Here is a 22,730-nt window from a genome sequence, read left to right as displayed (position 1 = left end):
ATTGAAGAGACCTCACTGAACAATCAGAGCATTTAATACAGTTGTAGAATGGTCATGCTGAAGATGTTTGCTAAAATAGGCCTAGAATAAAAACTACTCTAGATCTGTCCTGAAAAAGCTTTAAAACACATCTAAATAACTTCAGGCTGCAGAGAAAAATAATTTAGAGAAAAAAATGTAGGAAAATGTCACTTGATCAGAAGAAACATCAGTCAATTAGAAGGAGATTCAGAAATGACAGAGCATGGAATGAGCAGACAAGGATAGTACAATAACTATTAGAAATGTGCACAGGGGTTTAAAGGAAAACATGATCAAAATGAGAGGAAAAAAATGAAACAGTGGAACTTGTAGAGGTGAAACACACAGTGTCTGAGATGAAAAAAACACTGGATCAGGCCAGGTGTGGTGGCTCACGCCTGTAATCCCAGCACTTTGGGAGGCAGAGGCGGGTGGATTACTTGAGGTCAGGAGTTCAAGACTAGCCTGGCCAACATGGTGAAACCCGGTCTCTTACACTAAAAGTATAAAAATCAGCCAGGTGTGGTGGCACACTCCTGTAATCCCAGCTACTCAGGAGGCTGAGGCATGAGAATCGCTTGAATCTGGGAGGCGGAGGCTGCAGTGAGCCAAGATCGTGCCACTGCACTCCAGCTTGTATGACAGAGCAGGACTCTGTCTGAAAAGGAAAAAGAAAAAACTGGATGAAATAATACAGACTAGATAAAATAGAAGTAAATAAAACTGATCTAAACACTCCAATTAAAAAGTAGAGACAGTGGATAAAAAAGATGCCTACTATATGATGTCTACAAGACATGGACTTTAAATACAGGTCAAAAGTAAAAGGGTGGGAAAAGATATGAAAACAATAATCATAAGTAAGCTGGAATAGCTACATTAATATGAGACAAAGGACAAAGTTGTTAGTAGAAATGAACATTTCATAATGTCAAAAGGGTGAATTCATCAAGAAGACATAATGATTCTGAATGTGTATAAACCTAACCTAAGTACAAAATAAACGAAGCAAAAACTGGCAGAACTGGTAGGAGAATTAGACCAATTTGCAATTATAGTTGGAGATTTTAACACTGTTCTGTCAGTAACTGATAGAACAATTGAACAGAAAATCAGCAAAAATTTAAAAGACCCGAACAATACTCTTAAACATTACCTAATGATATTAGACCAATCCTAAACATCTTTCTTAAAATACAGGAGAAAACACTACTCAGTTCATTTTATAAGACCAGCATTATCCTGATACTAAAACCAGAAAAACATTACAAGAAAACTATGGAGCAATATTCTTTTTTTTTTTTTAAGACAGAGTTTTGTTCTTGTTGCCCAGGCTGGAGTGCAATGGCATGATCTGGGCTTACTGCAACCTCAGCCTCCCAGGTTCAAGCAATTCTCCTGTCTCAGCCTCCCAAGTAGCTGGGATTACAGGCGCCCGCCACTACGCCCAGCTAATTTTTGTATTTTTAGTAGAGACGGGGTTTCACTGTGTTGGCCAGGCTGGTCCTGAACTCCTGACCTCAGGTAATCCACCCGCCTCAGCCTCCCAAAGTGCTGGGATTATAGGCATGAGCCACTATGCCCGGCCACAATATTCTTTTAAATAGAATTTTAGTAAATCAAACCCAGCAATATGTAAAAAAGATCATATATTAGGAGAATGTTAATCCTAGGAATGCAAGTTTGGTTTAACATTAAAAACTAAAGCAATGTGATTTACCACATTAAGCAAATAAGGAGTAAAACAGTATGATCATCTAAATAGATGTGGAAGAAGCATTTGGAAAACTTACAATACCCATTCCTCATACAGCTTTCAGTAAACTATGGGTAGAAGAAACTTTCTCAATCTGATAAAGGACATCTGTTGGAAACCTACAGCCAATATCCTATTTAATAGTGAAAGATCAAACACATCCCCCTAACATAGGAACAATGCAAAATTGTCAACTCTCAACATTTATTCACTTTTGTACTGAAAATCCTACCCAGTGCAATGAAACAATAAAAGGATATAGACTGGAAAGAAACAAAAAAATCTCATTATTCTCAGATAACATGGCTTGTGTTTAGGTAGACAATTCTAAGGAATATACAAAAAAGTTATTAGAACTAACAGCAAATTTAGCAAGGTCACAGAATATGAAGCTGATATAAAAGATCAATTACACTTTTATACGCCAGAAAGAAACACTTAGAAAATGAAATTAATAAAATAGCAATTGCACAAATTTAAAAGCTGTTCAAGACTTTGCATTGAAAACCACAATATGTTGCTGAGAGAAACTGAAGAGACAAATGTATAGATATACCATGTAAAGATAGAAATACTAAATATCGTTAAGATGTTCATTTATAGGTCTAATACAATCCCAATCTAAATTATAGCCAATTTTTTGGGTAAAAATTTGTAAACTGATTCTAAATTTTATATAGAAATGCAAAAGACATAGAATAGCCAAAATAATTTTGAAAAACAGAAAAAAAGACTAGAGAACTTACACTGTTCATTTCAAGACTTTGTATAAAGGTACAATAGGTCAGGCGCAGTGGCTCACACCTGTAATCCCACCACTTTGGGAGGCCGAGGTGGGCGAATCACAAGGTCAGGAGATCGAGACCATCCTGGCCAACGTGGTGAAACCCCATCTCTACTAAAAATACAAATTAGCTGGACATGGTGGTGCATGCCTATAAGTCCAGCTACTCAGGAGGCTGAGGCAGGAGAATCGCTTGAACCAGGGAGTTGGAGGTTGTAGTGAGCCAAGATCATGCCACTGTACTCCAGCCTGGCGACAGAGCGAGACTCCCATCTCAACAAAAAAAGTTACCACAATAAAGCAAGCATGGTATTGGGTAAGGAAAGATATATAGACCGACAAAACAAAAAGCCTAGAAAATAGACACACATACACATATGGTCAGTTGCTTTAAAAAAAGTGCCAAGAAAAATCAATTGAGGGAAAGTATAGTTTTTTTTTTTTTTTTTTCCCAACAAATGGTCTTGGAATAACGATACTCATTTGGAAAACACTGGCTTTGACTCTTCTCTCACACCATTTATAAACATCAAATCGAAGTGACTGAAGACCTAATGGTAAATGATAAAGCGATACAACTTCTAGAAGAAAGCTGAAAATCTTCAAAACTTTTGGGTAGGCAGACTTTTTAGATAGGACAAACCAACCACAAACTATAAAAAGATTGGGGCCAGGCGCGGTGGCTTACGCCTATAATCCCAGCACTTTGGGAGGCTGAGGCAAGTGGATCACTTGAGGTCAGGAGTTCGAGACCAGCCTGGCCAACATGGTGAAATCCCGTCTCTACTAAACCTGAGATCATGCCACTGTACTCCAGACTGGGCAAAAGAAAGTGAGACTGTCTCAAAAAAAAAAAAAAAAAAAAGGGACCTGTTTACACTTATAGGTATGTATTATACTTCAATTAAGTTGATTTAAAGAAAAGCAAAAACAAGATTGGGATATTGATGGCAACAGGGATGTCGATACTGATCTACGCATGAGGCTCAACGGCTATCTTAGGAGAGTCAAATTATTATGTAGCTGCCCCTGGTGAGAAGAAAACACTGGAATATTTTAGATGCTACAGCTTATTAATTTTCTGATACATTTTTATTTTTTAATTTTAATTGTGCAAATTTATGGGATACATGAGAATATTTGTTACATGTATATATGGAATAGTGATCAAGTCATAGTATTTAGGGGCTCATCAACCAAGTACAATACATTTTTGTTAGATACAGTTATCCTATCCTGCTAGCAAACCCTGAATTTGTTCCTTTTATCTTACTGTATGTTTGCACCCTGTAACCCACTTCTCTTCATTCTCCTTCCTCCTCCTGCTCAACTTTCCCAGTCTCTTATCTGTTTTTCTTTCTACCTCCATGTGTTCAAATCTTTTAACTCCTGTGTATCAGTGAGAACATGCAATATTTGTTGTCTTGTGCCTAGCTTATTTCACTTAAAATAATGACCTCCAGTAATTTTCTGATAATTTGTATTATGATAACTGAAACCAGACTGGCATTTCCCTTTTCTTTTATTTATTTATTTTTTGAGACAGAGTCTTGCTCTGTCGCCCAGGCTGGAGTGCAGTGGCGTGATCTTGGCTCACCGCAAGCTCTGCCTCCTGGGTTCACACCAGTCTCCTGCCTCAGCCTCCCAAGTAGCTGGAACTACAAGTGCCCGCCACCACGCCCGGCTAATTTTTTTTTTGTATTTAGAGACGGGGTTTCAACACGTTAGCCAGGATGGTCTCGATCTCCTGACCTCGTGATCCGCCCACCTCGGTCTCCCAAAGTGCTGGGATTACAGGTGTGAGCCACTGTGCCCAGCCTTCCTTTTCATTTTTTTTTTTTTGTTTTTGTTTTTGTTTTTTTTGAGGCGAGCTCGCTCTGCTCCGCCCGGATGGAGTGCAGTGGCCGATCTCAGTTCACGCAAGCGTCCGCCTCCCGGGTTTCGCCATTTCGCCTGCCTCAGCCTCCCGAGAGCCTGGGACTACAGGCCGCGCACCTCGCCTGGCTAGTTGTTATTTTTTTAGTAGAGACGGGTTTCACGCGTTAGCAGGATGGTCCGATCTTCCTGACTCGGATCCGCCCGTCTCGGCCGCCCAAAGTTGCTGATTACAGCTTGAGCCCACCGACGCCCGCCCCTTTCTTTTCATTTTTTATAGTATGCTATCCTGGACCATTTGGGATGTGAAAGGATGAGACTGAAAAAGATCAGAGGGGATAAAGAAATGTCCTGGCTATGATCACTACTACCTCCTTACATATTCTGAGTCTGTCCAGCTTACCACTACCATTTGTTATTTACAAGCCAGCATTACAAAGTAGCCAGGTTAGGCCAGGTGCAATGGCTCATGCCAGTAATCCCAGCACTTTGGGAGGCTGAGGCGGGTGGATAATGAGGTCAGGAGTTTGAGATCAGCCTGGCCAAGATGGTGAAACCTTGTCTCTACTAAAAACACAAAAATTAGCCAGGCGTGGTAGCAGGCACCTGTAATCCCAGCTACTAGGGAGGCTAAGGCAGGAGAATTGTTTGAACCCAGAGGCAGAGGTTCCAGTGAGCCGAGATCACGCCACTGCACTCTACCCTAGGTGATAGAGCAAGACTCCATCTACAAAAAAGAAAAAAGTAGCCATGTTACATTTACTATATTTTTCTCTCTTTTTTTGAAACAGAGTCTTGCTCTGTCACCAAGGCTGGAGTGCAGTGGTGCAATCTCGGCTCACTGCAACCTCTGCCTCCCAGGTTCAAGAGATTCTCCTGCCTCAGTCTTCTGAGCAGCTGGGATTACAGGTGTGAGCCATCATGCCTGGCTAATTTTTGTATTTTTAGTAGAGAGAGGGTTTCGCCATGTTGGCTAGGCTGGTCTAGAACTCCTGACCTCAGGTGATCTGCCCACCTTGGCCTCCCAAAGTGCTGGGATTACATAGGCGTGAGCCACCGTGTCTGGCCACATTTACTATATTTCTGCATATCAGAATTCATAATCTTGTGTCCTATTTAAACTACAAAATGAATCATGTAAAAATCTAGAAAACTTTTTCCTAGACTACTATGTTATTGACAATTATTGCTTTCCATAGGTGAGTAGCCCCATGTGAGCCTGCTCTACACATCACCTACCTCCAATGATAGCCGAGTTTCTGTTGACTCCATTTCTTATAGCTTGGCCTTGTCCTGGATTATATGGAAAATCCGCACTGGCTGTACAGAAAGAAAGAGAGTCAAGTGTCAGAGTCAAGTATATTGATCCCAAATAATTTGAAACCTATTTCTCCATACAATTCTTTTTTTTTTGAGACGGAGTCTCGCTCTGTCACCCACGCTGGAGTGCAGTGGCCGGATCTCAGCTCACTGCAAGCTCCGCCTCCCAGGTTTAAGCCATTCTCCTGCCCCAACCTCCCGAGTAGCTGGGACTACAGGCGCCCGCCACCTCGCCTGGCTAGTTTTGTGTATTTTTTAGTAGAGACAGGGTTTCACCGTGTTAGCCAGGATGGTCTTGATCTCCTGACCTCGTGATCCGCCCGTGTCGGCCTCCCAAAGTGCTGGGATTACAGGCTTGAGCCACCGCGCCCGGCCACAATTCTTTAACACTTACTGTTTTTCCAAATGAAATTTCCATATCTGATGGACTCTGTCTTGCCATTGTTTCACAAAAGAATCACAACAGCTTCCATCCCTGTACCTGCTGTTTCTGTTTGCACAAGGCCTAGGTAAACACGACTTACCACTTGGAGCAATATTAGAGAATCCTAGAACTACCTGAGCTGGCCTGCTCTAGTTCCACAGATAGACGAGTTTATGCATTTGAATATATTTGTTACATTTGGTTGAGATCTGCTTCCCATCCACTTTTAACCCCATGCACAACTGGTGGCATTCAATATATTTGTAGATGAGCTTTTTACAGCTACAGTATTAAAAGTTTAAAAAGGAATCATTCCTTTAAACTCGTATTTTTCATGGCTGTAGTAAGACACTGGCACACTTCAGGAGTTTGTAAGGGGTAATAATTCAAAACAGTTGAGAAGAAAATAACTGCCTAGTGAATCTATTTCTCTCCCTATTATAAATGATAAGAATCAATTGTGTTATATTTAGGTATTTCTCTAAGATAAAACAAATTTTAAGCCCAGAAAAGGCAAATAGATCCTGAAGTCTGTCTGCAGGTCAGCAGACTATCTTCTGTCATCCATAGGACCTAATCCAACTCCAGAAACAATTCACATTTGTTGGTCTTCTGTTGGAGAAGTTAAGGTAAATCTTCCAATAGAAGCAGGTCACCTTAGTCTAAAGCAAGCTCTGGCTACTGGATGGCACCAATTAAATGTAAAAAGAATTTAGAAGTACTTATTTGGTACAATGAAATGTGTACACATTTCAAATAGACAAATAGGTTTATGTTATGATTCAGGAAGAATGTTGCTACATACTCCATTTTCTAACACTAATATATTCCTGGGCTGTGGACTTCCAAGATTATCCAGGATCATGATAAAATAAAAAGCAGGTAGAGCCCTTTTTCCTCCTCTTCCCTTGGAAATACAGCACCAAAAAGGGGGATTCCAGATTCTGTCAACACATGTGATTGAATCCTTTCTCTTTTAGACTTTATATTCTCTTTTTTTTATGGTGGGGGGGAGCTGGGGAAAGGGTCTCACTCTGGCATCCAGGCAGTGGTGTGATCTCGGCTCACTGCAACCTCTGCCTTTTAGGCTCAGGCGATTCTCCTGCCTCGGCCTCCCAAGTAGCTGGGATTACAGGCACCTGCCACCAGGCTTGGCTAATTTTTGTATTTTTAGTAGAGGCGGGGTTTTACCATGTTGGTCAACCTGGTCTCAAACTCCTGACCTCAAGTTAACCACTCACATTGGCCTCCCAAAATGCTGCGATTACAGGCATGAGCTGCTGCACCTGGCTAGACTTGATATTCTTGTTTAGGATGAGGAAAATTATACTTTACATTCCAAATTATCTCAACTATCTGAGTAAAAAGCACAGACATTAAGAAAACTACAAATGAAAGCGAACTTAACTCTGAGTATTCAAGGATTTCATATTCCCCCAAGTCTTTAACTGGGGAATGCAAAATAGACCACTGATGGTTTTGCTTGTTTTAACTGGCTTCCCTTTTTTTTTTTTTTTTTTTTTTAAGATTTGGTCTTGCTGTGTTGCCCAGGCTAGAGTGCAGTGGCACAATCATGGCTCACTGCAACCTGGACCTCCCAGGCTCAAGTGTTCCTCCCGCCTCAGTCTCCTGAGTAGCTGGGACCACAGGCGTGCACCATCACGCCTGGCTAATTTTTTATTTTTTGTAGAGATGGGGTCTCCCTATGTTGCCCAAGCTGGTCTTGAATTCCTGGGCTCAAACAATTCTCCTGTCTTGGCCTTTCAAAGTGCTGGGATTACAGTTGTGAGCCACCTTGCCTGGCCAATTGGTCCAATCCTAAATCCAGTTAGCTAGGTAGGGAAATGGGGAGAACCAACACGCAGTACGGTGTAGTCAACTACTTTCCCATCAGCTCACTTTCCCATTTCCCTTCAGGATCTTCTGGGGTAGGTAGCGTGGATTAACATTCCCAATCCCAAATGTCAGCCCAAGAATGCAAAGATCTTTCATTTATTAGGCTTATCATCAGATATCAGATTAATCCTAAAATTATCCTATGGGAATAAACCTGGTTTACATAAAAACATATAATAAAAAACTTGGCTTTCTTTTTTAAACCTGAATCTTCAGAGAAGTACTATTAGATGTGACAAATGTATTCATTCACTCATTCACTAAATCTTTGTAGAATGCCTACTATATGTCAGACTTCATTCCAAGTGCTGAGGATACACAGTGAACAATAAAATAGACAAAATGGAGAATAAAGTTCTCTAACTAATGAGAACTTCCTGGTCCAGCATGGTCTGTTTATTCCATGCATCCTTGAAGAGTTTGATTTATAGTCTAGATAATATACTGAAGCATGGATGTGGTTTCAGTTATGAACTTGTCCATTTGCAGTAAATTGCCTGATATGCCATCCACAAACCATAAGCACAGGAAGATTTGGTTATGAATGTACACAATTCCCTGGCACAAGACACCCTTCAAAGACCACAAGCTGTTTTTCAGCAATGAAAACTTGCACATTAATGCCCGTCTTTTCCAGACCTTTTGACATTATCATTACTCTTCTCTGGACACTATTTAGTCCATATCCTTCTAGAAAGTCACCAGGCTTGTGAGCAGTCTAGCTAAAATTAGAACCCAGGTAGGGTTCATTCCAAAGTCAACAATCTTCTCTACCCTGCCTTTTGAAGGCTAGAAAGGGACAGGGAGTTGAAGGGTTGAGGAGGTCCCGCTTGCAGACAGTTTGGCTTGGGTTGGCACTATGGAAGGAGGAGCCCTTTTAGGTGATGAGGAATTAATTAGTTTTGTATTGGACATACTGAGTTGGAGGTGCCCAGGTGGAGGACACCCACCCAGGTGGAGATATTTACTAGATATTTGGATACTTTGTGAGTGAGTCATATTTCCTGTCTCCTTTTGATAAACGCAGAAATTTCCTGACTGCCTTTGTGTCTTCCCCTATTCCCTGCCCTGTCATGACCTTCTTTAAACAATATGTACCTTCAAAATATATTAAGTATGGTGATTAAAAAATTACAATGGCAGGCCAGGCATGGTGGCTCACGCCTGTAATCCCAGTACTTTGGGAGGCTGAGGCAAGTGGATCATGAGGTCAAGAGATCGAGACCATCCTGGCCAACATGGTGAAACCCCGTCTCTACTAAAAATACAAAAATTAGCTGGGCATGGTGGCGTGCACCTGTAGTCCCAGCCACTCAGGAGGCTGAGGCAGGAGAGTTGCATGAACATGGGAGGTGGAGATTGCAGTGAGCCGAGATCGCGCCACTGCACTCCAGCCTGGCGACAGAGCGAGACTTTGTCTCAAAAAAGAAAAAGAAAAAAAAAAATTAGCTGGGTGTGGTGGCATGTGCCTGTAGTCCCAGCTACTCAGGAGGCTGAAGCAGGAGAATCGCTTGAACCCAGGAGGCGGAGGTTGCAGTGAGCCGAGATTGCACCACTGCACTCCAGCCTGGCAACAAAGTGAGACTCCGTCTCAAAAAATAAAAAATAAAAAAATAAAAAAATTACAATGGTAATTTGTTGCTATTCTATTGTGTGATATTCATAATACCGTGAATGGTTTGCTTTTCTGGCTCAGGTGACATGGCTGGTAGACCACAGCATGGTTTCTCTCTGCTCCAAAGCCTGTCTTATGGTGTTGCATCCTTGGCCACAAAGCTGCAGAAAAATGTAGATGCTTAAGAGATACTCGTAGACCTCTTCCTGTTTCCCTTGAGGTTACCAATAAAAACAGTAGTAGAACATATGGAGATCGTGGAAGGAGTTACCTGAGATGATGCAAGGAGAATGGCAAGAGCTAGAGAGGAACATTTAAAAATATCCCAGGATTGTTTTGGGTATCAATCTGAACTCCTGGGCATAGTGAAGAAGGCCCCCCTTGAGCTGTATTTCTCTCCTGTCCCTTCCCTCCTGGGGTCACTTTTCCAACTCAACCTTCTAGGTATAGGTGATATGGACAGGAGGCAGGGAAATACTGGGTAGAAGAGGGTGGAGTCCCTGGCAAGGGTTCCACCCACAAACCTGAGCCCACAGCCCTAAATGAGAACTATACAGCCCTGTTTTCCCACCCAAATGCTGCTTTTTTCCAAAATCACCCTGGCTTGCCAGGCCCCCCAGTCCTGTAGCCATAAACACACCAAGCTCCACTGGCAGAGGAGCAGAGCAGCGTGGCAGAGGAGAGAAGAGAACAAGCGGCTGAACGTCAAGAGGAGAAGAAGCATCTGAATGTTGAAGAGGCAACTGGACAGTTGGAAAGCAGTTTGGCTCAGGATGACTGAAGAGAATTATCCTCCCATTTCATCCCTTTCCAGCTCCCCATCCCACTGAGAGCCACTTCCATCACTCAATAAAACCATTGTGACCTGATCCTTCCCTGACGCCAGACAAGGACCTGAGTACCAAGAGGGCAGGGGGTAAAAGGCTGTCACCCTGTCTCTACCGAGCTGGCTAACACTTAGCCATCCCCAGACAGCAACTGCTAAAAGAGCATTAATTGTAACATACCCCTAGAAGCTGCTGTGGGACCAGAGCCCAAAAGCATTCACCCCAGCTGCAGCACCCACTTGCCTGTATGCTCCCCCTTTCACAAAAGGTTTGAGTGAGCTGCACCCGTCGCAAGTCCAGTGAAGGGGTCCAGGGAACTCTCCCGTCTCATAGGAGTTCCTGATGCTTCCAGTTGACACCCCTTTTCTCTTCCATATGGTACTCTGTCTGGACATCTGGTTTACTTTCCTTTCTTTGTACATCACATCTTACTACTTTTCTGAAAGTATCCTCAGCGACCTCAGATTGTGTGCGTCCCTTTTCTCAATGGGAAGAGTCTTAATTCTTGTGACTTCTTACATGACAGTCATCCTCTTAATCATGTTTGCAGTTCCAATGACTAACAATGCAGTAGCAAGGGCTAAATGGATGTCCACTGACTGGCATAATTAAAATCAGTCTATTAAGAGGTATGTAAACATTGTATAGCTTCTTCTAATAATAAAACCTTCTATGCAGGTAGAATTTTGAAAGTCAGATGCCTAGTCTCAACTAAATCCTTACAATGAGGCAGGATTCTTATTCCTCCTAACAAAGGAGATGGACATATTGAATATAGAAAATATATTAATGACTCCTAGTCCACTGGACTTTGGTTATTGTTAGAAAACAATTTGTAGAAAACCCTCAGGTCAGGAAGCCTTATACATTTCAAGGGCAAAATCTTTGTTTTGTGTGAGCATTCATGTTTTCCTGGATCTATTTATAACGTAAACCTGGTTGTCCTAATGCATGTCAGTGCTTACTCCCTTGAGGCAAAGCCATTTTATTCTGGCAATCAAAGCAATTGCTATTTTTATATTTTATTGCAACTGTCCTTTCCCCTGGGAACCAACATGCTCTTGGACATGTGCGTAGAGAAAAATGGAGACCAACAAACATGACTGAGACATGGATGATAAAGCTCATCTATTCTGCTAACATCCATGTTCCCCTCACCCAGCTTGTTGGGAGAGCTGAACAATTTTAGTGGTCTTGGAGTATCAAGGAACCTATACTTTGGGAAACATTGTGAGTAGGTCCAAATTTGGAGTGTTAGTTTAAAATAGACTAGCTATAGCATTCTCAAGACCAGTCTTTCATCAAATAAGCACAGACTATATTCAACACACTTCTCTTCTGGATCCCCAAATGACACTCCATGTTAACCACCAAAGCATGGTGCCATTCCAGTCTGATTTATAGTCTTACAAAAGCCCACATATTTCTGCATACTTCCCTTGCACATGTCCTTCTTGTGTGTGGTCATTCCTGTTCCTATATTTGTAGACCATGTTTCCATCGCACCACTCAGAGATTAGCTCTCCTCCCCTCCTCCACCCAGCACAGGCCAGGCAGGACATATTACTGGAGGAATTGATGATGGGAGATTCTTCTCCTAGGAGCATGCTTAGTAAACAGCCTGGCTAAGGCTTTAGTGCCCACACACATATGTACTACTGGGCTCCTCACCCAAGAAGGCAGATACATGATCGGTCCTCAAACATATTCAGACATGCTGCAGTCACACCTTCCTTCTACTGTCTTTGTCTCCCATATGAGAAGCAGTCTGAGAGCTCACTACTGTACATTTTCCCTTCTTTCATTTTCAAGTTAAGAAAACAAAACAAACATACTTCGTAAGAGCAGTCATATGTTGGAACTGGGTGAGAAAAAGTATACTTTCATTTCCCAAAACAGAATATACAATATGACAGTTTCATTCCATTTCTTTTCTTTTTATTTTTTATTTATTTTTTTGAGACAAAGTCTCACTCTGTTGCCCAGGCTGCAGTACAGTGGCGCAATCTCGGCTCACTGCAAGCTCCGCCTCCGAGGTTCACACCATTCTTCTGCCTCAGCCTCCCGAGTAGCTGGGACTCCAGGCGCCCACCACCATGCCCAGCTAATTTTTTGTATTTTCAGTAGAGACGGGGTTTCACCGTGTTAGCCAGGGTGGTCTCGATTTCCTGACCTCGTGATCAGCCCGCCTCGGCCTCCCAAAGTGCTGGGATTCCAGGTGAGAGCCACTATGCCTGGCCAGTTTCATTCCATTTCTAAAGGTGTTTCACTCTTCTCTCCACTACATTCCTGAAAGGCTTTGCTGTGACAGCAAGATGACCAAGGAGTGACACCTCTTACATCTGTGTGCTGGGCAGGGGTGAGGGTGATGTCCTTCCTTTGGCCGCTGGGGCAAGAGGGACTCTTGAATGCCAGTGACAAGTTCTGAACTCCAACACCAAACAACAAAGGCCACATAGGTTTTTTAGATGCAATGACTGGTAAAGCTCTAACTTCTAAGATTATGTGAAATGAGTCATCATTTGGACTAGAGTTTCCTCAAACACTAAGCTTTCTAGGGCCCAGTCCAACTTTGAATTCTATGACCATGGAGCAACCTTCAAAGGCAAAGTTGCAAAAATGGCAGAAAATCAAGCGGTTAGTTGTGGTAGAACTGGCCCAGAAGTGCTTTTCTTCTATTGTGGAGTACAAAACATTTCATGTTGATTTACATGAAATTCAGATTTCGGGAACAAGCTGTTTAGGAAATAATAGCACTTCCTACATTTCAGGCCCTGTTGTCACTCCTTTTCATGCTAACTCATTTAATCCTCATGTGAGCCTTGACACATTCATCCCATTTTGGAAGGATAAAAACTTGTTTGAGGTCACACGACCAGGAAATGGTGGAGCTACTATTTGAACCCAGAAGTTGGCTCCAGAAACCATTCATTAAACACTCGGGTGAATTGTGTCTGATGAGAAGGCATCAGTCTATGCCAGCTCTATCAAATGACCAACATCATTGTAGAGTCTGAAGGCAACCAACCAACCAATTTAGCCCAACTGCTTTTTCTGTGGTTAGCGGGCTGTCTGGGGAAGCCAACAAAATCTAAAGGCTTCTGACTGTGTTTGCTTTTCTTCAGAAGTTATCTGGCAAAGGATAATTACACATGATGGCAGCATCAGCTGAGTAATGTGGCAAGCTAAGAACTCAGAGCTCACGTTGCAGAAGCACAAAAATCTGACCTTCCTTTGGTGACACAGACAGACCCCTGATGGGCCAAAGCAGCACAGAGAGAATGACTCATTACCTTTGCAGAAACACGAAACCAGGAATCGTGTAAATCGTGCTTTAAAATATCATTATATTGAATATAACTTTTGATTCCATTTATAAAATATGAAAAAATTATAAAAGTTTCAGGGCAGATGCTTAAGTACTAGAAATTGATTTAAAAGACAGCTATAGGCTGGGTGCCGTGGCTCACGCCTGTAATCCCAGCACTTTGGGAGGTAGAGGCGGGCGGATCCTGAGGTCAGGAGATTGAGACTATCCTGGATAACATGGTGAAACCCTGTCTCTACTAAAAATACAAAACATTAGTTGGGTGTGGTGGCGGGCGCCGGAAGTCCCAGCTACTTGGGAGGCTGAGGCTCAGGAGAATGGCATGAACCCGGGAGGTGGAGGTTGCAGTGAGCCAAGATTGCGCCACTGCACTCCAGCCTGCGTGACAGAGTGAGACTCCATCTCAAAGAAAAGAAAACAAAAAGCCAGGCATGGTGGTACACGCCTGTAGTCCCAGTTACTTGAGAGGCTGAGGCAGGAGAATTGCTTGAACCCAGGAGGGGGAGGTTGCAGTGAGCCGAGATCGTGCCACTACACTCCAGCCTGGACAATAGAGCAAGACTCTTATCTCAAAAAGAAAAAAAAAATTGTAAGAACAGAATATTGAAAAGAGATTTGAATTCTTTAGTCTATAATTTCTTGTCTGTCCTAGTGAATAAGGAGAGAGTAAAGCTTTTTTTTTTTTTAAACTACAGAAGATAAATTTAGTGGTTGTTGTTCTTATTTACTAAGTTTCAAAACATTTAGGCTCAGAAACCAATTGCAAACAAAACATATTGAAGCACATATAAAAATAAATTGAAATATCTAACATAAACTCCCCCAAAAGGAAAGGCTCTGGAAGCTTCCGGTTGTCATATATCAGAGACAAAAAAAATTAGATCATATCTGACATCTCCTAGAAAAAATATCTCCATGGAAACCACTGGAGTTTCAGCATCTAAATTAATAATTTGAGACACTTCAACAAAATTGCTATTAATTATAATTTAATTTAAATTGCAACATTATTTTTACAGTGAGGTCTGGGCTAGATAAGGGATCTCTGCCTTGTTCTTAGCTTCTTTGTTGTATTACATTTTATTCTCTTTTCAAATCTGAGTTACATAGCAGAAACGGATTGTTTTCCTTAACTACTGTTTTTAGCCATTCACTATTGATATTTCTGAAACAGATATGAAAACAAATGGTTATCGACTAAGATGCTGAAGATATAAGGGACATTGTTCTATTTTAAAAGAGGATCCCTGCTAATCACATTTTTGGGAGGGAGCGATTTCTCAAAGTCAGCAGGTTTTTCTGTGGGTAGAGCATTATGTGGCATGGACTAACATGATCCTGAGTTTCACATTTCTCTCTCTACCCTTTGCCTCCATTTCTAAAAAAAACTAGCCGACATTTCCAATTTCAAATAGGGGAAGGTGATTGTGACTTGGCTCCTGACTTGAGAAGTTAAACAAGCCTTACATTTCTTCTGAAAGGAGTGAGAAAGTGGCAGCTGCTAGAATGATCATCTAAGATCCAGTGGCCAAAAGAGGTTGAGTGAAGAGAAACAGAATACACAAATTTGTCATCATCGGCTATACGTTATGATTGTTTAAATAATACCAACTTTCATATGAAAGGACTGAATGGGCAATTGATTGCATTGTACTCCCTCTTTCCACCAGTTACTTAGTTAACTTCTGAATTGTCTCAGTTGCCTTTTAGGAAAAAGATTTATTAATACTCTCAGAGCAGGCTGACATTGCACTCCTGTCTGATTCACGACAAAGATGTATTTTAATTGAAAATAGCTCATTAGGCCAGGCGCAGTGGCTCACGCCTGTAATCCCAGCAGTTTGGGAGGCCGAGGCAGGCGGATCACGAAGTCAGGAGATAGAGACCATCCTGGCTAACATGGTGAAACCCCGTCTCTACTAAAAATTACAAAAAATTAGCCGGGTGTGGTGGCGGGCGCCTGTGGTCCCAGATACTCGGGAGGCTGAGGCAGGAGAATGGCATGAACCTGGGAGGCGGAGCTTGCAGTAAGCGGAGATTGCGCCACTGCACTCCAGCCTGGGCGACAAAGCAAGACTCTGTATCAAAAAAAAAAAAAAAAAAAAACAAAACTCATTAATATATGCGCAGACTTTGTATTTCATAAAATACACAGTAAGGTAAGGCATTTGGTGTCCATTTTCACGTGAGATAAATATGTCTTGTTATTTCTCAGGTGGGCAAATTGTTCCAGTCTTTAGTTATAATTGTTTATAAATCAATGGTCAAAGTTATTATTGTAAAATATTACGGGCACTTGCAGAGTGTTGTGACAGCTGGCCTTTATAGATTCTGTAGTTCCACAACGTCTCTACAGTTGAGGAGGCAAAAATGCAGAATGGATGATAATTAGGTTAAAGCCACGTGGTTGATGGGTGCCGGAGTCACTGCTACAAGGACGAGGTCTTTCAACTCCTCATTCAGGACTGTCCGTGCATCTTACTGTAGTTCTCAGGGCGAACCTTGAAAGTCGGGATCAGAGAGCCTCACTGCCAGGGCAGCCATCCAGCTGGCCCTCCATATCCATGGGTTCCCCATCCATGAATTCAACCAAACTTGGATCAAAAATATTGAGGAAAGAAAGTTTCATCTGTACTGAACATGTACAGATTTTTTTTTCTTGTTCTTGTCATTATTCCCTAAACAATCCAGTATAACAAATCTTTTTTTTTTTCTTTTCTTTTTTTGAGATGGAGTCTCGCTCTGTCGCCCAAGCTGGAGTGTAGTGGTGCAGTCTCAGCTCACTGCAACCTCTGCTTCCTGGGTTCAAACAATTTTCCTGCCTCAGCCTCCTGAGTAGCTGGAATTACAGGCGCATGCCACCACGCCTAATTTTTATATTTTTAGTAGAGATGGAGTTTCACCATGTTGGTTAGGCTGGTCTTGAACTCCTGACCTCATGATCTGCTTGCCTCAGCCTCCCAAAGTGCTGGGATTACAGGTGTGAGCCGCTGCACCTGGCCAGCAACTCTTTACATAGCATTTATGTTATATTAGGCATTGTAAGTAATCTAGAGAGAATTTGAAGTATATGAGAGGGTATGTGGAGTTATATGTAGGTATTTACCACACTATTTGCTATCAGGAGCTTGCGCATCTGTGGATTTGGTGTCTTTGGGGATTCTGGAACCAATCCCCTGTAGACGCTGAGGCAGGACTGGACCCCTTGGTTAACACTGCCGTATGGCTCTTTGTTGAGGTTTGTCGCGGCTTCTTTTCCTTTCCACTGCAGGGTGTTTATGAATTCATGCTGATGTTAACAGGAGTGCAAGAAGGAAGAAGCCCCGAATCGGGGGGGAAAATGATCAATTCGGGAAGTGCCATTTAAACCCTGGTCTGAGGGAAACTGCTCTTTCTCCGCTGCATAGTTTCCAGAATGCGCGTGGCGGCAGCGGGGTTCCCCGGAAGGGGCTGTGGCTTCCTATGCATGCAGGGCTCTGAGTGTCAGGGACAAAGGGCTCTACACTTGTGTAACTGGTGGGTTCTTTGGCCTTGAAAAAGTGCTGAACCTCTTTAGGCTTTTTCTTCTCCTCCTGTCTCAGTCTGAGATGCCTTTGTGGGAGAGCACTCTGATTCAGAGCTTTCCAACAGTAAGGGGCATACAGGTGCCTTGAGCTCTGGGAAAAATGCCGCTTCTGCCTGAGTTGGTCTTGGGTGGGGGACCTGGGCATCTGTATTTCTAACAGGCTCCAGAGTGCCTGAAGACCCGCCTCACTTTCAGTTGCAGAAATTTAATATAGACCCTTGGTGGTTCAGGTCTCCAGCTGCTCGTGTGTGTGTGTGTGTGTATGTGCGCACGCGCGTGCGTGTGTTTTAATTTAATGCAGTGCCTGAGAGGGAACTGAAATAATTCCTTCTGAGAACCTTGTCCCTTTTCCCTTGGCTGAATCATTTGTGTGAGTTTAATGATTTGCCTGCCAGAATGCCTCACAGTTCGACTCCGTTAGTTGTATTTCTTTTTAGTGTTGTGAAAGCAATAATAGGAACACTGTGTTAATTTCAGAGAGAATTCTTTAGTATGTTGAATGTTGGAGCGGGGGAGTTTATTACAGTTTAGGAAAAAACAGCCAAGGAGTTTAATAAATGGTTATCTTAGTATGACCTTGGATACCTTTCCTGGTTCAAAGTAAAAATACAAGTTGAGTCTCTAAAGCTAGTGTATCAGGGAGGAAAAATACTGGGATGTTGGCATTTAGGTTCTTGATGCTATGGATGCATTTAAAGACATACATGAGAGAGAACAGATGCATTATTAAATTTTCTTTTTAGAGACAGGGTCTTGCTATGTTGTTCAGGCTGATCTTGAACTCCTGGACTCATGTAGCTGGGACTATAGACATGTGCCACTGAGCCTGGCTAGACATATTTTTAAAAATACTGAACCGTGGAAGTTTTTGAAGCTTATGGATTTGTTTTTTGAAAAAAAAATTCTTGGCCAGGCGTGGTGGCTCACGCCTGTAATCCCAACACTTTGGGAGGCCGAGGCTGGTGGATCACAAGGTCAGGAGATCAAGATCATCTTGGCTAACATGGTGAAACCCCGTTTCTACTAAAAGTACAAAAAATCAGCTGGGCGTGTTGGCGGGCGCCTGTAGTCCCAGCTACTTGGGAGGCTGAGGCAGGAGAATGGTGTGAACCCGGGAAGCGGAGCTTGCAGTGAGCCAAGATCACTGTACTCCAGCCTGGGTGACAAGTGAGCCTGTCTCAAAAAAAAAAAAAAAAAAAAAAAAAAAAAATTTACTGCTGGTTCTACTGCTGCATGGGTGCAATACAGGACACTGAAGCCATATGGTCATATTATGGTATGTCAGACAGCCTCAGTGACTGCCTCTGGCTTTATGGAATGCTGCGTCACAGATATGGGTGCTCACCAAGTTTTGTGAACACACCTGCTATACAGGAGTCTCAGCTAAGAGAACCTGTGGTTTTCTTATTAGCAAAGAATTGGTTGTTTGCTGAGTCATAGAAATAGCCCCAGTTTCTAGGGAGAGGGTGGCTGAGAAGATGATGATGTTAAAAGAGGAAAGCAACCAATTATAGTAAGTCAAAAAGGGATATTTTAAGGACATTCTCTGATGTATTTCGCCCTTCCTCAGGCAGTGGTCAGGGATTTGCACAATTCATAAGATGAAAGTCTTCAGGAGACCCTGGATCTGTTGTCTTCAGACTTCTGCAGAAAAACACATCCCCTGAGCATTATGCAATTATCAGTGAGGGCTTTGGACTTCCACGATGGTATGGCTTGGCGGAGCTTCGGCTGAAAATAACATTTTATCAGCCCATTAAGTCTACTCAAGGATGTGCTTCCTCATTGTGAGAATACTTAGGCCACATGTTAATTTTAGCGAATTCAACGGGAACTCGGCCTGAAAATAACGATTTTATCACCTTAAGTCTGCTCAAGAGATGTGCTTCATCATTTGTGAAAATATTTAGGCACATGTTATTTTAGGAATCAAGCGAGGATGAAGGGACTCCTTTTACTCTCCCTCTGTGAAAGTTTCTAGTCCAATCAAAGACCGTACTTTGGCTGTGGATGGATCCTTTGGAAATGGCTGAATATTATTGATTTGCTTTTATTGTCATCCTGTGTCTTTCAAGGGAATTCAGTGAATAATAAAAAGCATTTAAAAATATTTAATCTTCTGCTGGAACCTCCGTATCTGAACTTGCAGACGATGCTGTTTTCAGCTTTACACGATGAACGTGCTTCTGCGCTCTGTGGGCCAGTTCTGCCAATATGCATGGGATGTTTGTGTTGTAACTGCTATTTCACCAAAGTGTGAGGTTGATCCTTTTCATCTTTCAGTTTTCAGAAACTAGTATAATACATAGATGAGGAGCATTGCTGACAACATGGTGGAGTCACCCTGACCACAGACAGGCAACCAGATTCTGGCTCCACTGTGCGGTTAGAAGGGGGGTGTGGACAAACCTAAAGTGGCTTTAAAAATTAATTCTACACATATTTTGAGCCTTTTATGAATGCCCAGTTGGGCTCTTGGTTTTGAAATACTCTTTTCTGTTGCATTAGCACAAGGGAAATGTATAATTCCAATCCCAAGACAATGTATTTTCTTCCAAGAAGGCTGGCTTCAGAGAACTGAATATGAAAGCCCCACGCTAAATATGCTTCCACTGTTGTCTGAGCTGTTCTCTTCTTGAGTTAACCTGAGATCTCACAGGACAACTACTTTTGCTTCCTGACAGGTGAAATGGCAAATGGCCATCAAGGAGAAATGGATGAAACAAATTATCCTTAGTTATTAAAGCTTCCTGATGGTTCCCCACACCATTCCTCCCTGGTGCTGGCTCACATCATTATAAAGATAGCGTGATAAAGTCCTGGCATAAGCCGTGTGGCTCTGTCATAGTTCTTCTCACTCATGTCAACAGAGTGTGAAAAAACATTTAATTGGCTCTAGCAGCCTTGGGGATGATGTATTCCTTATCCGCAAGGGTAAAGTGGAACAAGAAAGAGCAAAGTTTTATTTAGAGGCCGGAATTTCACCAACAGGTATGCAAATTACATATCCTTCCAGACTTCTGCATTATATTTAAAGGGTGATAGAAAATAGTTCAGAATAAAGAACTGGAATTGCATGTTTTAATCCAAAATTTTCATTGAGAGGAAGGAATAGTGGGGGAAAAAATCACTGAATCTGAAATAAATGCATTTTCCACTTGATAATGCTACTCTCTGCATACTTTTGAGCAAGATGCTATGAACTCAGTCCCCACTGCTTCACAATCCTGATGCACACTAGGAATCCCTTGGATGTGGACCAGGCATCGGGATTTGTAAAAAGCTCCCCAGGTGACTAATGTACAGCCAGGGCTGTGGACAGTGCTTCTGTGGCCATCCATTCAGTGTTTGCTGAGGGGATGAATACATTTATTTTCTCTGAGCTACATTCTCCTTATCTTTAAAATGTGGCTGATAATGTCCACTTTGCCTATCACATGTGGCCATTCCAGGATAAAACCAAATCATGCATTGAAAGCATTTCAACAATTAAAATAGTTTATAAATTTATCTGTATCCTTTCCAGTTTTCTAAAAGTTAAAGTTCCGAAGTAAATGACTGAAAATCAGGTTAGCATGCTTAAAGGGGAGTTCCCAAAGCAATTCATCTTATTCTCTATGTTTAAAATAATTGTACCCCATACATACATATGGATATTTATGTACAATTACATTTCAACATAAAGCTGATTTTAATTTTTTAAAAGTCTTTCAGCGTTGCTCTTGGGAACAAACTCAACAGCAGAATTAGGAATCTGCATCCGTCTTTAGAATTTCTGAATAGTCTATGCAGAGCACGTGGAATCAGACAAAGATCTCAAAGGAGTGAAGCAATTTATCATGTATTAGTTATTGGTATTTACACAGTGACTTTCCTCTGAAAAGCATGTGGTAATGGGTTAAAAACCTCATCAGGAAAATGTTTCTGCAACTGTAGAGATCATAGCAAGGACAAAAGGTGCTGATTGGCCAGCAGAGGTGGAACTAACATTTCCAGGTGGTGACTGGCAGAGATTCCCCTGGGAGAATTCACACCTGGGAATTCTGACAATAGTCTTTTTCAACGAGGCAGTAACAGAAGTGGTGGCGGATAATTTAGAGGGTGTTGTGCGCCTCTGAGTGCCTCCACAGCTGAGTGATGTGGTGCTGTAACAGATGCATGGTATTGAAGAATACTCAAAAATGCAGTACAGTAGGAAGCATTTGAATGGGGGATTGCTGAGGGCCAAGGAGAGACACCCAAGTCAAGGGATAACACTGAGCTCAACTCACCTCCATTTTCATGAGCTACTCATAGTATTCCTGTGGCAAAAATGAATATTGTGACTTGCTGGAGTCAGTGGTTCTGCCATCAACAGAGAAGTCACCATGGCAACACGTACAACCGCCTTGCCCTGCACTTAGCCAGCCCCACGTGACACAGGCTAACAGCTGTAATGGTTTCCAGGCACAGACCCCGGGAAAATGCACCTTTGAGTACCATGCCAGGTAGGGTGGGGGTCGGAGAGTGGACAGCCCAGGGTGAAGAATGGGACAGAGTCCTAACCTCCCTGGGGTTCGAAATCGATCGTAGGGGATGAAGGGAAAGAAAGGTAGAGGAACATTAGGAATGAAAGAAATTGCCAGCAGGGAAAAAACAATGACCTTAGAGATTGGAAAGCTGGATGTCTGTGCCAGTTTTGATTTTTTATCACTGGAGTTTCAGAGTTAAGTGATCCTGGTTAAGAGAGAGAACAGAAGTCTTTGAATAAAGGTAGCCCCGGACATGGCCAGGCCTGTGGAGCCACTAGAAAGCAGCCCGCCTACACAGAGGATGGCCTGTGAGGTGTTCAGTGCTGAAGGGGAATCCAGCCCTGCTGCCAGTCATGTTTAGCCACCTAAGTGACGTTCTGCTCTTCGATTATTTCTTCATCATGTCTGAGCCTTGACAGAGCGCACCCTCAACCGCTTTTCAAAACACAAGCCTGCCAAGTCTATTCTCTCAGTGATGTGGGAAGGCTTTGTCAACTTAAGCCGGTCTCTTAAGTTCTTTTCAGGTCCTTTAGCCAAAAGTCTAGTGAAAGCCATTCATGTCAATTACATCTGGAGGGTGCAGTCCTGGGCTGGAGGCAGGACTGGGCAGGAGAGGTGTGGTCGGAAGAGAGAGTGCGGCTGGAGCTCAGATTTGTTGACTTCAGTTCACATTCTTAGAAGAGGATGATACATAAGAGAGCCCAAACATTCAGATTACAAAGTTAGAGACCAGCAAATATAAATTTTAAAAAGACATGATGGTGGAAACAATTGATAAATAAGTCCAAGAAGTGGTTATTTAGGAAAA

General features: G+C 42.4%; 1 protein-coding gene across 1 annotated transcript in view; it reads right to left on the bottom strand.

The window, feature by feature from the left end:
- LOC108515161 (contactin-associated protein-like 2) overlaps positions 1 to 22,730 on the bottom strand; it is a gene marked incomplete at its 5' end in the record, with an annotated part of 480,745 nt that overhangs the window by 3,302 nt on the left and 454,713 nt on the right. The window contains one exon of the mRNA XM_017851841.1: positions 5,676 to 5,756. Coding sequence (XP_017707330.1) covers positions 5,676 to 5,756 — 81 coding nt within the window. The remainder of the gene's footprint in view (positions 1 to 5,675; positions 5,757 to 22,730) is intronic.

Source organism: Rhinopithecus bieti, unplaced genomic scaffold (assembly GCF_001698545.2).
Source record: "Rhinopithecus bieti isolate Rb0 unplaced genomic scaffold, ASM169854v2 scaffold_34870, whole genome shotgun sequence".
Classification (NCBI taxonomy): Eukaryota; Metazoa; Chordata; class Mammalia; order Primates; family Cercopithecidae; genus Rhinopithecus; species Rhinopithecus bieti.
Note: the sequence above shows the minus strand (reverse complement) of the source record. Positions and strands in the feature narration are given on the sequence as shown.